Source organism: Osmerus eperlanus, chromosome 12 (assembly GCF_963692335.1).
Source record: "Osmerus eperlanus chromosome 12, fOsmEpe2.1, whole genome shotgun sequence".
NCBI lineage: Eukaryota > Metazoa > Chordata > Actinopteri > Osmeriformes > Osmeridae > Osmerus > Osmerus eperlanus.
In genome coordinates, this window is record NC_085029.1 from 15,710,548 (window position 1) to 15,725,488 (window position 14,941).

General features: G+C 43.6%; 3 protein-coding genes across 4 annotated transcripts; 2 read left to right on the forward strand and 1 right to left on the reverse strand.

Moving 5' to 3' along the window:
- Positions 1-42: 42 nt before the first annotated feature.
- Positions 43-3,781, forward strand: LOC134031078 (probable crossover junction endonuclease EME2). The gene is given in 7 exon segments (XM_062474569.1): positions 43-1,025; positions 1,140-1,261; positions 1,357-1,449; positions 1,542-1,814; positions 1,990-2,105; positions 2,596-2,785; positions 3,010-3,781. Coding segments are annotated over 7 exon segments (1,425 nt in total). The 5' UTR covers positions 43-550; the 3' UTR covers positions 3,166-3,781.
- On the reverse strand, positions 3,492-10,105 carry spsb3b (splA/ryanodine receptor domain and SOCS box containing 3b). The gene is made up of 7 exons (XM_062474568.1): positions 10,015-10,105; positions 7,672-7,804; positions 6,569-6,746; positions 5,673-5,860; positions 5,274-5,376; positions 4,939-5,064; positions 3,492-4,745 (listed from the first exon to the last, which is right to left on the reverse strand). The coding sequence occupies exons 1-7, from the start codon at positions 10,053-10,055 to the stop codon at positions 4,246-4,248; spliced, it is 1,269 nt and encodes a 422-aa protein (XP_062330552.1). The 5' UTR covers positions 10,056-10,105; the 3' UTR covers positions 3,492-4,245.
- Positions 10,106-10,726: 621 nt separating this feature from the next.
- nubp2 (nucleotide binding protein 2 (MinD homolog, E. coli)) lies at positions 10,727-14,845 on the forward strand. Of its 2 annotated transcripts, none has more exons than XM_062474299.1 (7): positions 10,727-10,792; positions 11,228-11,346; positions 11,498-11,696; positions 11,913-12,067; positions 12,674-12,784; positions 13,018-13,087; positions 13,723-14,845. In XM_062474299.1, exons 1-7 carry the CDS (start codon positions 10,777-10,779, stop codon positions 13,860-13,862), a joined length of 810 nt encoding a protein of 269 aa, XP_062330283.1. In that variant the 5' UTR covers positions 10,727-10,776; the 3' UTR covers positions 13,863-14,845. The 2 variants fall into 2 exon arrangements, with proteins under 2 accessions (XP_062330283.1, XP_062330282.1); XM_062474298.1 differs by having other exon boundaries at positions 10,762-10,810.
- The last annotated feature ends 96 nt before the right edge of the window (positions 14,846-14,941 follow it).

The window sequence follows — 14,941 nt, forward strand, 5'->3', positions numbered from 1 at the left end:
GTCATATCCTCGGTTTCACAATTCGGCGTTGGATTAAACCTGCACTGGTTGAATATATGGGCACGATTGTAACTTCATTCGATCTATATTTACACGTGTAGTAATTCGCTAGCAATCAATCATTTGCGTTTTACATAATTTGCATCAAAATTGAAAACTGCCTGATTCATTGTGATCTGGCATGCAATGCTCTAGATTCTAGAATACCTTGGGATCACATGTTGTTGATGTATTCAAACGAGTGCATGCAAGGGCAACATTACCACGTTCTTTACCCGAGTAGAGCTATTTAATCCAATTTGAGAACACCTATAGCCTATTAAGGGTGGTGCAGCTTCTGCGTCAATGCATGTTACCAATTAATGATTTCTAATCCCAAGAATGGGGAGGGTTACCGAGTGGTATTTGTCCCTCACTGTACACCGTCGGATGGGATCGGATGGGTTCAGTGCTAGTCAGTGCCAATATTAGACATTCTCTGCCAATATCGTGCAAGTCGTTTCAGGAGTGATTTGAGTCTTGCCATGTGCATATTTTGTTTCTGAGAGAAATGGCACGTGTTTTGAAAAGAGCCAAAACATGGGAGATATCAGAATCTGAGAACGATAGCGACATTGAAACACAACCCAAGTGTTTAGTCGCATATGTTCAAGATGACAGTAATATAACAGCATCTAGCTATACCGTCGTCAAACAGAAAGACAATGATCATAATAAAGACGGCCAACAATCTAGTTCAACAACCCAAGGTGAACCTAGACAAGATGCTTTGGCGCCTCCTCTACCACCTGCACGGTCAAGCACCCCAAGTCCTGGAAGAAAACGTCGGAGCAGAGAGGAGATGGAGGCTGATAGAGAGAAGGCCGAGGAAAGGAAGAAAGCCAGAGAACAACTTCGGGTATCCAAAACCAAAGAGAAAGAGCAGAAACGTTTGGAACAGCAAACGAGGAACGATGCAGCGGAACGTCTGAAGAGCTACAGGCCAGTGAACTGTCTCAAGTGCCTGACTGTCTTCATCGACCCAGGTATTAGAAGTGTCTCGAATGAGGCAGAGGGGTCGGCTGCACATGGATGTAATCTGCGTTAAAACACAGACTGCACGTGTGTATTGATGGGACTGTCTGTGTTTTCCCTTCTAGCTCTTTTGCAGGAGGAGGGATCAGACATCTTGCTGGGGACCTTGTCTGCGTTTGAGTGGAGGTTCAGCGTCGTGTCTCAGAAGCTCCCTCAAAGCATCACTTGGACCAGAGATCTTCCCCAGGTAATGTAGGCATAGCATAGTACTTTTATCCCACTGCCAGAGGTGTTGTGTATTCACAAACTCTTAACCACGTGTGTGTGAATCTGTGTTTCCAGTGTGATGAAGCTGATGGACCTGTGGAGGAGGAACAGACACTGCTGGTGTTGAGCCTCAGTGACTTCATGGAGATGGTGGTCTGTGTGAAACAGGTAGCCACCCCACCCAGGGAGGGACGGGATAGTTTTCAATATGCTTCAATATGCATTGGGTGTTGAGTAGCCATCTTGTGTTGCCATCCCAGACTCTTCAGAGTGATGGGGAGGAGTTGGAAATGAAGTCAGTTCTCCGGCCTCTGCTTGAGTGTCTGAACTCTAACACCAAGATGGTGGTCACTGTCTTGGTGCTGGGGTCCTGTCCAGGTAGCTGGTAAGTCTTGATTTGACTATGATGAACACCAACTGTATTTTTCATATATTTTCATAATGCTCACTGTTATTTTCCCAGGGGACATGCAATAAGACAAACACTACTATCTCGGTTGGGGACGAAGGATCTGATTCTGGATATTGAAGAGGCAAGCTGATCGATTTAAATACATCAATACAAGTGTTGTGTGTATGTTTGACATCAAACACAGATTGATGGCACGTATCAGTTTTTTCACTAACCTTGGCTAAAGCAAATGTACTTCTCATATTTCACAATATTTTCATATTATATTTGACCAACGGTGGTCTCTGTCCTTACAGGTGTTGGTGTACCTGCAGCTGTACAGGAACGTCTCCGTGGCGTTCTTAGACGGTTGGCAGGAAGTGACAGACCACGTGTGCTCGGTTACCAAGGCCTTGTCCAAACGACCCTTCAAGTAGGAACCCTCTGACATGTGTTCCTCACACAAATAATTTCAAGCATAACATTAGTAGATCCAGGCAAAATATTGGTCATATTTACACATAACACAATAGGACAAAAAAAAGGAACAATCAAACGAAATGTTTGTGGTTGCTCATTCGGGAGTTAACGTGCGAGTCCTATCAAACACGCTTGGGCTCCAAGCTGCGATTTAACCCTTGTGCTGCCTTTGGGTCACATGACCCAAAGGTTCATAACGAACCATCGTTGTGTTTACCCAATTTTACCCAATACAAAAACAAATAAAAATTATTTTCTTTTAACCTTCGCAATGTGGGGGGTCTGAGACAGCCCCAACGGTTAAAAGAAAATGCTTCACTTTGTTTTTGTATGCAGTAAAGTTGTCGCAATACGACGGTGGGTCACAACGACTGATGGGTCAGAATGACCCGAAGATAACACACGGGTTAAGATCTGTGTGTTTGATTGGCTCGTCCCATCAGACGGCTGACCGAGCGAGTGGAGCTGCCGTTCTGTGTGGACGGGTCATGGGCCAGCGGGGCGCGTGTGGAGAGGGACGGGTCTGGGCTGGGCCAGGTGTGGAGCAGACAGATCCAGCAGCTGAACCGGGTCAGCCCAGCGGTGGCCTCTGCTCTGGTCGCGGCGTACCCTTCACCCTGGCTGCTGCTGCAGGTACAGAGTCATGCTCAGATAATACTACAGCCATGAAGAAGACCGTTGTGCTAGATAACATGCACAGTCAGTAAGGATGTAGTCAAGGGTCTTTGTCCGGTTTGTGTGCCATCTTTCAAACCATAAACGTTTTTGTTGTTCTTTTGAAACTATTTCATTTTTAAGACAAGTTTTCCTGTTGATGTTGTGCTGTAATATCCTAATTTTGTATCACGCACCCCCAGGCCTACGAGGGTGTTGCGACTGAGGAGGAAAGGAGGGGGCTGCTGGCCGGGATCCTGGTGAAGAGTGGGGGGAAGGAGAGACGAATCGGGCCGGAGATCTCAACCAGGGTCTACCGCTCCCTCACTGCACAGAACCCTCAGCTGGTCCTAGACTGAAACAGACACTGAGCCGTTTGAACAAACTCGTTTGGACTAATACAAGCCCAGTTGGGTCTTGTTTGGATCATATGGGACTGATATAGAGCAGACCAGATGGACTAGGACTAATCTGAACTGAGATTACCTCTCTGACTCAGGCATCTCTAGATGAACCTCAGTGTCAACCTCAAATGCACTTCACTGCTTAGATGTTCATTTGTACAGGCAGTTTGCACACACACTAAAGGAATGTTATGTTTGTTAATACACATTTTGTAAATGCCTGTTCTTCTGTTTACAATATTCAATGAAAACACGTTAACCTTCACTACAAGTACATATAGCAAGATTATATATTTTTATTTTAGAATTGCTTCAGTAAGAAAGGCTGTACACATGGTATGAAAATCAACCGACACGAGCATCAGATTATTTAAAAAAGACAAACAAACCCCTACGGCACACCACCACTGCATTTATACTGATGCACAGTATAAAATACACTTCAAGAATGTCCAAACAGTATGAACAAATCATTTTCCCCATTCCCCATTGTGTATCACAAAGTAACTGCCTGGCTACCTAATTTGTTTATGCATTGGCCCTATGAATAAACCAATAACTTTCTCGTCAAGGCATGAGTTACATGAACAATGAAGAGTTGGCTCTTCGCACGCACAGATCTGGCAACCAGGTTTCCTTGGAGATGCACCGTACAAACACTAAGATATGAACTTGAAGAGTAACGCACTCTGTTCTAAACTTGCTACAATTGACTGAGCCTACATTTGCAGGCAGTAGCTATTGAGAAGGTGATTTGAATTTTGGATGTCAGGTCTGTTTTCTGCTCCCCCAAGCAGTGGGGTGAATCTAAAGCCTCCCACCCCCCAACCCCGCCGACTCTTCCCCACCCCACATTCATCCGCATAGTGCTCAGAAATACACTTGGGTGAAAAGACACCCCTTTCAGAACGCTCTCAAAAATATTAGCTCAGGAATTAAGGAAGCCTCTACATACTGTTTCATCGTAAAGATGGCCATGGCAATGCAGGAAAAGGTGCATAGTAAAGTGCCCATGTTGAGTTGGGAAGATTCAAGTCATGTCCAGCGGAATCTTTTGCTCTGGTAGTCTTCTGGCTCTGACAAACAGCTGTCAGACTCTGTCTCAGGAGGAGTGGGTGGGCAGGAGCAGGCTTGTGCCCTGTGATGGAGCTGACAGGGATCAGGAATAGGGCTGGGGGTGGAGCTTTGGGAAGAACAGGCACTGAGGGTGGGCATAGGGCTGGTGCAGGGGCTTGGGGGGGAGCTAATTTCCTCAGGCAAGTCCCCAGGCTGCTTGGGGCCTTCGGTGGCCTGGTTGTTGAGGCTGAAGACCCAGCCCAGCTGGGTGTAGAGGAGTTGACGCAGGCCTGGGGGCAGGGGCAGGACCCCCAGGGTGTCCGGGCAGTTGGGGAGCTGCTGGCGCAGGCGGGCACAGCAGAGGTACTGCAGGGAGGTGGGGGTGTAACAAGCCCGGATCACCTTCATGCTGCTCCTGGCTGCGGTGGAACACACCATTGGGTAGAACTTCTTGTTCTGCAGCTTGGAGGCAGCCACACCTGAGGTCCAGGGAGGGGACGAGAAGGGACACAGACAGAGGTCATGTCACTTCAGAATGCTCACAACTTTGCTCACCACTGTGCCAAACTTAAGTGAATAAACATGGTTCTTGATTAAAGTAATACAATTTCGCAGAACAACATTCGGATCACCTCGTCTCCGCCCAAATCAGCCTTCCTCTGTGGCACTTACCGATACGACGTCGGTTCTTGTAGAAGGTCAAAGTGCCGTGCCAGGTGTCCAGGTGTAGGCCGATGATGGACCCCTGGCCAAAGCGTGAGGAGAAGTTCATCTTGTCACCTTTATGCTGTAAGAGCCCTGTGGGGATGGGCACCAACAGATGTGAGCTGAGAACTGCATAGCAACTGCATAGCAACACACAAGGCCAACAGAAGCTTCAAGTCCTGAATCAAAAACAAAGCAGCAAGTGTTTGTTACAAATGTAGGCTGCGTACTATTGGACCCCTGTTTACTTCTAACAACGTTGATATTTATATGATATGAGAGTGGCTCTGGTCGTTACTCGCCTGTGTAGGAAAGGCCCCAGCTGTCCTCGTCTGTGCCAAGCATACTACAGAAACTGTGTCGGTACTTCTCCATGCTGACCTCGGACGTCCCAATGCCTACCATCTAAACAGATAAGACAATCCGCAATGGAATGTAGGTCATTAAATATGTACTTCTATCTTAGTCACACTTAGACAGAGTTTATATGCAAGACTGATAAAGTAGAGTAAGTGAAAATCGTAGTTGTGTATCTAGAAACTGCCAATTGTGTTTAGTTAATACACGTTTGTACCGCACTACTGCATATATGGATGGGTATTTGATCAATGAAACTGTCTGACATCCCTGAATAATACCGATTGGCATTCATAATTCTGGTTAACACCTAGATAATTAAAAGTTGAATTTAAAGTGCCTACCATGTCGGTACCATAGACGGGAGAGGTCATCTTTATCTCCCAGAAGTGCTGTCCGTCCGAGAGCTCCTTGGTGCCCCTGATCGCTGCAGTCCCACAGCTGTACTCGGAGTGGAAGCTCACTTTGCGGTTGTCACAGCTCAGAAACGCAGAGCTCGATTTACTGCGCTCGTCCCACACCCAATCAAAACCTGTTGAAATAAAGCATCACGTAAACTGATGGTTTGTTTAATAACCTGATGTTAAGCTGACATCTGGACAGAAATCATTAATTAGCAACAGTACGTTTAAAAGGAACACACCAGCCATTTTACTTCCTGGTTCTCTTCTAATGTAGGTTCGGCTTGCTGGAGTAACTAACAAAACTGACGATAAAGTTAATTACGTAAATTTTAAGTCGTTTGAGAAAGTTGCACACTTTACGCATAATGTGTAGTCCACTTCTACAAGACCAGGACCAAAGATATTTGGTTGAAAACGGATTTTCAAAATAAAGGTCACGAGTCACAACAACATCTTTACAAATTGTGCTACGTGTCTGTTCACATTAGTTATCTGAAAATGGAACATTATAACGCATTTATGTTTTGAATTGGAGAATATTAGGAATATTAATAATTTCAGACGTAGTAATGCCCCTCCATGTAACCTACTATTCCTGAATAGGACATAATGCTTTGTTACAATATATCATTGACTCTGATTTAAGTATTTCTTCTTTAAAAACCTATAATATAATCTGTGGTCTTTTATATTAGCAGAAATGTGTCATATGGATTGGGATTGAGGTTCAAATGTCAACTCAATTGTATTATGCCTCAACAAAACACACTTACACACACTTTCACACATGTCCAGACCCAGTCCGTATATATATATATATATACCCCCTCACTCACCCTGGTCCTCCTCCCCACAGAGGCAGTCACTGAGCTGCAGAAGCTCCCCAGGTCTGGGCTCCTCCTGAGGGTCACAGTGGCAGAAGGACTCGCCTGTCACAGGGACCGTGTCTGGAACCACATCCTCCACCGTTGGGGAGAGGGCAAGGTAGTCCACTTCGGAGTCGGAGTCGCTGATCTGAGTAGCATGCACGGCACACACAGTGCGGTTTAAAGAGGTTGCCATGGAGAAAGACAACTGCCTAACAGGCAAGCACAGCACAGAGAAGATAACCCTAATTGTGAGGAAACAGTCAAATCCCTGGATGCTGGTCTTTGTGGTCTTGAGTAAAATAACCTCGGTTTAGATGACACCACAATGCAAAGCTGACAGTTCCCACAAGATTCTAAGGAGCTGCTTCCAGAACTTTCCACTGTCATCTACAAAACCTCTCCCGACTTCTTTAAAGACTCTCTGGGTGGCTCCCCTCCCAAAGAGCCGTCGGTCACTCCCATTGGTGAGCGAGATCGTTCTACCAGCATGTAAAAATAGTCCATGGTTAAAAATACTGGCCTTGGGGGACCCCATAGTCATTGGGAGACGGCTGAACTCCCAGTGGAAAACTACTGGTGGTGTGAGCACGAGGCTGTATTGGGGATGCCTCTATCTCTCTGTTACAGTTAGGATTTTTGATGACTAGTGCTCTGCAGTTATCACCAATGACAAAAACCCACATAACTCCACCATTCCTTCAGTGTCTTGAGATCACATCCTGTTTTCCACCTCTGTCATGTTTTCTCTCTTTTAATGTTTCATCTTACTGCCCAACACTGTTGAGGTCCACCAGTCTCTCCTCACACCTCACACAGCAATTGACCTCTCTCTCTCTCTCTCTCTCTCTCTCTCTCTCTCTCTCTCTCTCTCTCTCTCTCTCTCTCTCTCTCTCTCTCTCTCTCTCTCTCTCTCTCTCTCGGTCTGTCTGTCTCTCTCTGTCTCTCTCTGTCTCTTTCTGTCTCTCTCTGTCTCTCTCTGTCTCTTTCTCTCTCTCTCTCTCTCTCTCTCTCTCTCTCTCTCTCTCTCTCTCTCTCTCTCTCTCTCTCTCTCCATGTTCTCCTCTGCTAACCTGTGTCCTCCCCGTACTCCAGTCCTCGCTCTCGAAGGCCAGGACCACGACCATGCTGTCGGCCTCTTGTCGCACGGAGCTCCACGAGTTGTGACGAGCACAAAGGTTCCGGCTTCTCCTCAACATGGCTGCTCTAAATACAGGGAACAGCAGCACATGAGAAGGCTTTTCGATCCCACTTGTTGCATTAGGCATCCTGAATTAAAAGGTCCTGAATAAATCTGTGATAGATTCACAGGTTAAATTGAAATGCTACACAGTACTAAAATATAGAAAGGTGTTAATTATGGTTTCATAAAGTCTTCATTTAAAACGTTTAGTTCAATGTTCATTGGCTTTAATAATTTATTTTCTGTTTAATAAAAAACCTTATTGCTATGTCTCTTAATGTATGTCTCTTTTTTTAATCCTTCCCTCACTCCCTCCCTCACTCACATGTTAAACACCCTATATGTCTTACATGACCTACTTCACAGCCAACAGAAGAAAAGACCCTCTTGAGGGACCAGAATATGGATATGTAGGATCGGTCACGACAGAAATAGTGTTGAGGTGTGAATATCTCTCAAATGTGCAGTATAAGTATTTCATGTGACCCCCCCAAAAACCTCCACATATTTCAGTGATGCACACAAATGATTGTGCTAGCAACAAAGTGCAGTTTGCTAAAACAATGCAAATTCTCTTGAAGAAAAAACACATGAAAAGTAACAAATGAAAAAGGAAAAAGGTTATTTTAAGTATATAATTAAACGCTGGATTGTGACATGTCTAAGTTCAGTACGAGTTCAGGCCTGAACTCTGCTGTTTCAGTAGCTTCTCAACTCGTATCAGTCAAACCTTTCTTACAACCTTTTCTTAAGCAATAAAACCCATTACTCATTTCCAGGATCTGGGGAAATACTTCGGTAGCCAGCTGTACATCAAAGGGCACCTAGACTGAACTCCGACATGCTGGTCTACTTCTGTCTCTCTGCCTTTGGTTCCATACGCTCCCTGTTGGCACCAGGAACTGTTTCCACGGGTATGTCTGACCTTTAACCTTTGCCCGCCTTCTGGTGTGCCACTTTGGCAACACAGTCTGGTAGGTTCACCAGATACACCAGGTTCACCAGATACACCAGGTTCACCAGATACACCAGGTTCACTATCAGAACACTGATAGTGTTTCAGCTGATCCACTGACTTCACCGTGGTAACGATGATGAACAGTATTCCTTTATTCCTCCCTGTACCCTTGACCCACTCAGGGAAACGAGGTCTCCTCAATGACGAGGACTTTGAATGCACAACTCCAACGCCAGTAACTCAGCACACCTGGACAGTGACTTGAATGGATCTCACGGAAAAAATGACCATGACTTATTCAAACGATAACATTACTGAGTTTCTTTAGGCTTCTGATATAGTTGTTACGTGAGCCGAATGTGAGGTGGAATTCAACTTAAGCTTGACCCCATGCCTTTGTGAACAATAACACCAAACAGAACAGGTGGCGAGTACTGACCAAACAGGTGCACAAGATAATTGCCAATAATGTAGATTATACAGCATGGTGTGCTCACTTTAACTCAGCTTAGCCTACATACTGCTCACCTACTCCAGCCACACAGTGCCCAGAGATAAAAAGGTCCATCTCTTTCCTACATGCGTATAGTATACCCTAAAAAGCTTGACTTTGATTTCATTATCTGCAGGATAATTCTTCACATTAAGGTTAAAATAATCAAATCTGCAGAAAGCTTAATTTTGTATGTCGAGAATAATATACACACTTCAAAGCAATTTAGTTCAAATAAAACTAGTTTACACTTTAGCTGTCCAAAATAATATTGTTTGTCAGTTCATATGGTCAGGTAATAATAATAAATAATAATAATTGTTTTAAATCTCAAAGTGCTTATGTAGGTTTATTAAGTCCATTAGTAGGCATGAAGTACGCATTCCATTTGTAGGTGTCCATGTAAATGTTTACAACGTTTAAACGTTTTATATATTCCTCCATTCATTTTTACCACTTTACTAAAACAGAACAAAATGTTTGTTTTGTTGTTGCAAAGATTAACTTATCTAGTTTCTGAACATTTTGAAGAAAAATAACTTTGATGAACTTGATATAGAACTTTATGTCCCATATGTATTTAAGACATTTAAACCCTTTAAAGAACAAACACATTGCAAACAATATAGCTGGTGTACTATAACAAAAAAAGACCTCTGCAATAATTATAGTCATATGAAGATTTTTGATTTGCGTCAATCTCAAATATAGAATTTCCTCCAAGGTATGTATGTAGTTATTCATAATCTGGAGTGAAACGATCACCACTGGATTTCGCTTACCTTACAGTCGTCTTCTTATGAACTATCTTGCAGTGACTCATTTTGCATGCCAACGCTCGTTTCTAAGTATCCAGTGACAGGTGATCGTCGCTATGGCCTATTTTTCCGCACGCCAGACGTAAACAATACTTTTGCACGCCCTTAGCAAGCGGTGATTGGGTAAGAGGGAAGCACAGGGAGGAGTTTGTAGTATGACAGATCGACTGTATAATCTGATCGGATAAAATGAGATGTTGACTCCAATGTCTTAATGAAAGTAATTGGAAAAAGTTATTGCCTAGGTCTGTTTTCATAAAATGTTGGAGTGGCCATCGATGTTGAATCGTTCGTATGCCCCATTATTCAACAAAACTAAGTATCATAAGCGGAATGCACAGTGTAGACATGGAAAGAAACCAAAGTAATAAAAAATTAACTGAAAGTAAGGCACTCTAGTAAGAATAGTAAAACAAAATCTAAAGTATATAATAATGTTGTCATCGCTCAAATAAAAATGGTATGTATATTAATAAATATGTGTACACAGATGTAGGCCTATTGAGGCACATGTGCGCACTCTTATCTTGACCTCAATAAATCATGCGATAAACGCGCACTGTCTGACCAACGCACTGGCAATCCATTGGTTCATATTTAGAGGCGGGTGTTGAACACAATTCTTGATCTTCTATTGGATATTTAACGATCATGTGATGGGAGGTTTAGAAATGTGCGGAAGTGATTTTTCAACTGCATGAGAGTGACCAAAAAAGAAAATATATCATGGAACAAAACAACGGTTTGTATTATATTCTCAGTAAGTTGCTAGTAGTAGCCGTAAATGTAAGGTCAGTTATATGTATCTAAATAGCTATAATGTTTAAAATGCTGCTTTGGTTTTGAACTCGTAAGCTGATGCAACTCCCGTAATAGTTTAGGACAGTTGAGTAATATTGGACGTTGTATGTCTGTGTAAGGAGACAAAATGTAAATACATTGCATAAATACTCTTCTTACCATGTGGGGTCAGCACACGTCATGACACTGTCTTGACTCATTAGTATTTGTAATTACCTCATGTTTCATTGACAATACTAAACCTTAAGTCGTCTGCAATAAAGTAGAGGGCCATAGTTTAAAAATTTAATCGAACATTACATTTCATATTCATATCCTCTTATCCATACCTCCACACGTGTTTATACAGCCCACAAAACTGATATCTGTCTCTTAGATGGTGGTAACTTGTCTCAGGTCCAGCATGTGGTGTTAGTGCTGTCGGGTAAAGGGGGTGTGGGCAAGAGTACCCTCACCACAGAGCTGGCACTGGCTCTAAGACACGTTGGCAAAAAGGTGAGATATAGGTGCCATCAACAAAGGAGATTGTATTAACAGATTAGAGCAAGAGAGCCTCATATCTACTGTGTGTGTGTGTGTGAGTATATTAATTTATTCCAGATGTGATGGTCTGATACAAGTCTGTCGCTGCTCCCCCCTGTGTCAGGTTGGCATCTTAGACGTGGACCTGTGTGGGCCCAGTATTCCACGCATGCTGAATGTGGGCAGGCCAGAGGTGCACCAGTGTGACTCGGGGTGGGTGCCCGTCTACACAGACGCCCAGAAGAGCCTTGCGCTCATGTCCATAGGCTTCCTACTGGAGGACCCAGACGAGGCTGTGATCTGGAGGGGCCCCAAGAAAACAGGTAGGCTGTTTTCTCACTGGGGCCCAGAGTCTGGAGTCCAGACTTTTTTGGGGGAAGATTGTGGAAGATTTCTTCAGTTGAGACCATTGAAAAGCATTTGTGATTGTCACTTTTCAAACTGCATTCAAAGTCAAAGTAATGTGGATGGGGCTTATCCCCCCCCTCATATCATGAATGAATGTGGTCTCACTTCCCGATCATTTGATGTTGTCCTAGCTCTGATTGGCCAGTTTGTATCTGATGTGGCGTGGGGTGAATTGGACATTCTCCTGGTGGACACGCCCCCTGGGACGTCTGACGAACACCTAGCGGTTCTGGAGAACCTGAAGAAACACAAAGTGGATGGCGCCATTCTGGTCACCACACCTCAGGTGCTGCAGGGGGGCGGCGGGGTGTCTGACAAGGGAGGAGCTTAATACCTGTGGTGGAATAGAAATGGCATGTTTGATAGAAATAGAGAAACAATACATGGTTTTAACCCTTGTGTTCTCTTCGGGTCATTCTGACCCATCAGTCATTGTTACCCACCGTCGTATTGTGACAACTTTACCGCATACAAAAACAAAGTGAAGCATTTTCTTTTAACCGTTGGGCTGTCTCAGACCTCCCACATTGCGAAGGTTAAAAGAGAATTATTTGTTTTTGTATTGGGTAAAATTGGGTAAACACAACGATGGTTCGTTATGAACCTTTGGGTCATGTGACCCGAAGGCAGCACAAGGGTTAAATCAGATCAAAAAGGAATCAGATGGTCTATCAAAAGATGCTTTCAGCAACCCCCCCCCCCCCCCCCCAATCGTTCACTGCGGCGACCAAGACAGATCTAGTAGTGCCGTGTAAGCGTTGTTCAAATATGTGCTATCTCTACCTGGTACCTTGTGAGTTGACATCTATGGACATCTGTAAAGTCATTTGTAGATGACTAGCATTGTAGCATTGCACTCCGAGGGCCATCCAGTGAACATGTGGCTCTGCAGGCTGTCTCGACGGGGGATGTGAGGAGAGAGATCACCTTCTGTAAGAAGACAGGCCTGCGAATCCTGGGCATAGTGGAGAACATGAGTGGATTTGTTTGTCCGCATTGTTCAGTGAGTGAAACTCATTAAAACGCACCAATAAACACACACACACACACACACATCCCATACAGACAGCTGATCTCTGGTATTATTTCATTAAAAAAAATTCAACCGCAAGCAGCATGCTCTTAACTGTAAAAATAGCTTATGAGTGCTTTGTTGTGCTGATATCTGACACATAAGTGTAACAGTCTGACCATTTATAAAACACATCCAATCTGGTGTTCTGCTTTTACTTTCAGGAATGCAGCAACATCTTTTCCAAAGGTGGAGGAGAAGAGCTGGCCAAACTGACTGAATCAGCATATCTAGGTAGGAATGAGAATCTAGACCCGTTTCTTTAAGAATGCTGGTTGTTTCCACATACAACCACTAGATGTCACGGCAGTCTATTCATCTTGTCTGCCAGCTTCAAACACTGCCCTCAGCAGGCATTTTACGTCAGAGCACTGCTGGTAAAATGGTCGGTCTAAATTTCACTGGAGTGTTTGTGTGTGTGTGTGTGTGTGTGTGTGTGGGGGAGCGGTGGGGGGGGGGGGGGGGGGGTAAATCTGTTTCTGTTACCACTCAATAATCACCAGCTTTGAAAATGACCCAATGCCAATTGGTTGCAAATGAAGCGACTGATTTTGAAATGCCCCCAGCCATTAAAATCTAGGTCTGCTGATGCAGGGTTGTCTTGGAACGACTAGGGAGAAGATGGTCGGTGTGTTTGATTCTGAGAGGAACTGTATACCAGCAACATGACCTACTGCTCTCTAGACCACAGTATCCATGTCTGATGGACACTTGATCTTTCTGAGTCGCTGGCCAATGAGATGAGCGTCAGTGTCTGTGTCATATGTAGGAAAGGGGTAGCATCGTGTATGAGGTAGATGAGATAGATAAAACTATGAGTTTTGGTAACAGTGTATTTCTGTGTGTGTGTGTGTGTGTTGCCATTACAGGCTCTGTACCCCTGGATCCTCTTCTAAGCAGAAGTATCGAGGAAGGCAAAGACTTCATCCAAGCATTCCCTGACAGTGCCACCTTCAGTGCAATCAACAGCATAGCACAGATCCTCTTGGCCAGCCTTCAGAAAGCTTGAGCATGTTCTGGACATGAACAGGTTGAGCTGCCAGGACATTTCTAGGCGTTCTGCTGTTGTTGTTTTTCCATCTATTACTTCACACTTCTTTGTTATGTTTTATTAAACCGTTTCTGAATTCTGAATAATTCTAAATTCAACACTTTGGTTAACACACCTAAAATGCTGACTTGTACCACCCACATGAACGGACAGCTGAATGTACCTATAGACAAAGCCCATTTCAAACAATTCGGTTTGACATATTTTAACCTGACTATAATACCGTGTAGTTCCCAACAGCTGTCCATCTAAAAATATTAAATTATTCAAAGCTAATATTCATAATGAGGCCTCCTTGCTATATATTATTCCACTCACTCTAGATAAGAGCCTGGATTGTAGAGATTGCAGACAAGGTGTTGACCAATGTGTGAAGCAGGTGTGAAGAATGAAGCAGTTTTCTCATACAGGAAGCTTTGCTGTTTGTGATACAATACTCTTACATATTTTTTTAATTAAAAATAGATTTCTGTGGTATGTATAATGATTCCCCTCAGTGAGGTGTAATTATTTGTACAGTACAATGTGTAATAAACATTTTGTAAGTGGCCAACCTTTGATTTGCTTGTGTTTAGTAATATAAAATATTATTCTCTTTAGCAGACATTATATAGAAATCAACTTGGTCTTGGAAAGCAGCTCAAATCTAATTGAGAATCTCCTTTAATTGATAGGGAACACATTCATCAACACTACAGCAGACTACTGTGAGTACGAGTGGTCATACAGGCTTTAAGATTAGTGCTTGTTAAATGAGTCAACTGAGAACAAAAGCAAACTGAATTTTGGCATGTAAATACCACAAGCTCATTTTGACCTGGATTAAATGTTCTGAAAACTGCCCTGGAAGATTTGCCTTGACATTTTTCCTCACGACCGACCAAACACTTAACTCCATGCATGTTTAATGGCAGTAATGTGATGAGAATGAGTACATGTGACTGGGGGATGAAAAAGTTGGAGAGAGAAGATGAGTTTTGGGAAATTACACCTGTGAGACCCAACACTGGGCACACGCATCTTTAATGCAATCAAAC

What these genes read in the sequence shown, in the direction of transcription:
- spsb3b (XM_062474568.1), bottom strand. Translation starts at nt 10,055, where the DNA reads ATGAGTCACTGCAAGATAGTTCATAAGAAGACGACTGTAAG. An exon ending in CATAAGAAGACGACTGTAAG is followed by an intron (nt 7,805 to 10,014) that starts GTAAGCGAAATC and finishes CCCTGTATTTAG; the next exon opens with AGCAGCCATGTTGAGGAGAA. An exon ending in CCGTCTATGGTACCGACATG is followed by an intron (nt 5,377 to 5,672) that starts GTAGGCACTTTA and finishes TTATCTGTTTAG; the next exon opens with ATGGTAGGCATTGGGACGTC.
- nubp2 (XM_062474298.1), top strand. Translation starts at nt 10,777, where the DNA reads ATGGAACAAAACAACGGTTTGTATTATATTCTCA. An exon ending in CGGTTTGTATTATATTCTCA is followed by an intron (nt 10,811 to 11,227) that starts GTAAGTTGCTAG and finishes TCTGTCTCTTAG; the next exon opens with ATGGTGGTAACTTGTCTCAG. An exon ending in TTGTTTGTCCGCATTGTTCA is followed by an intron (nt 12,785 to 13,017) that starts GTGAGTGAAACT and finishes TTTTACTTTCAG; the next exon opens with GAATGCAGCAACATCTTTTC.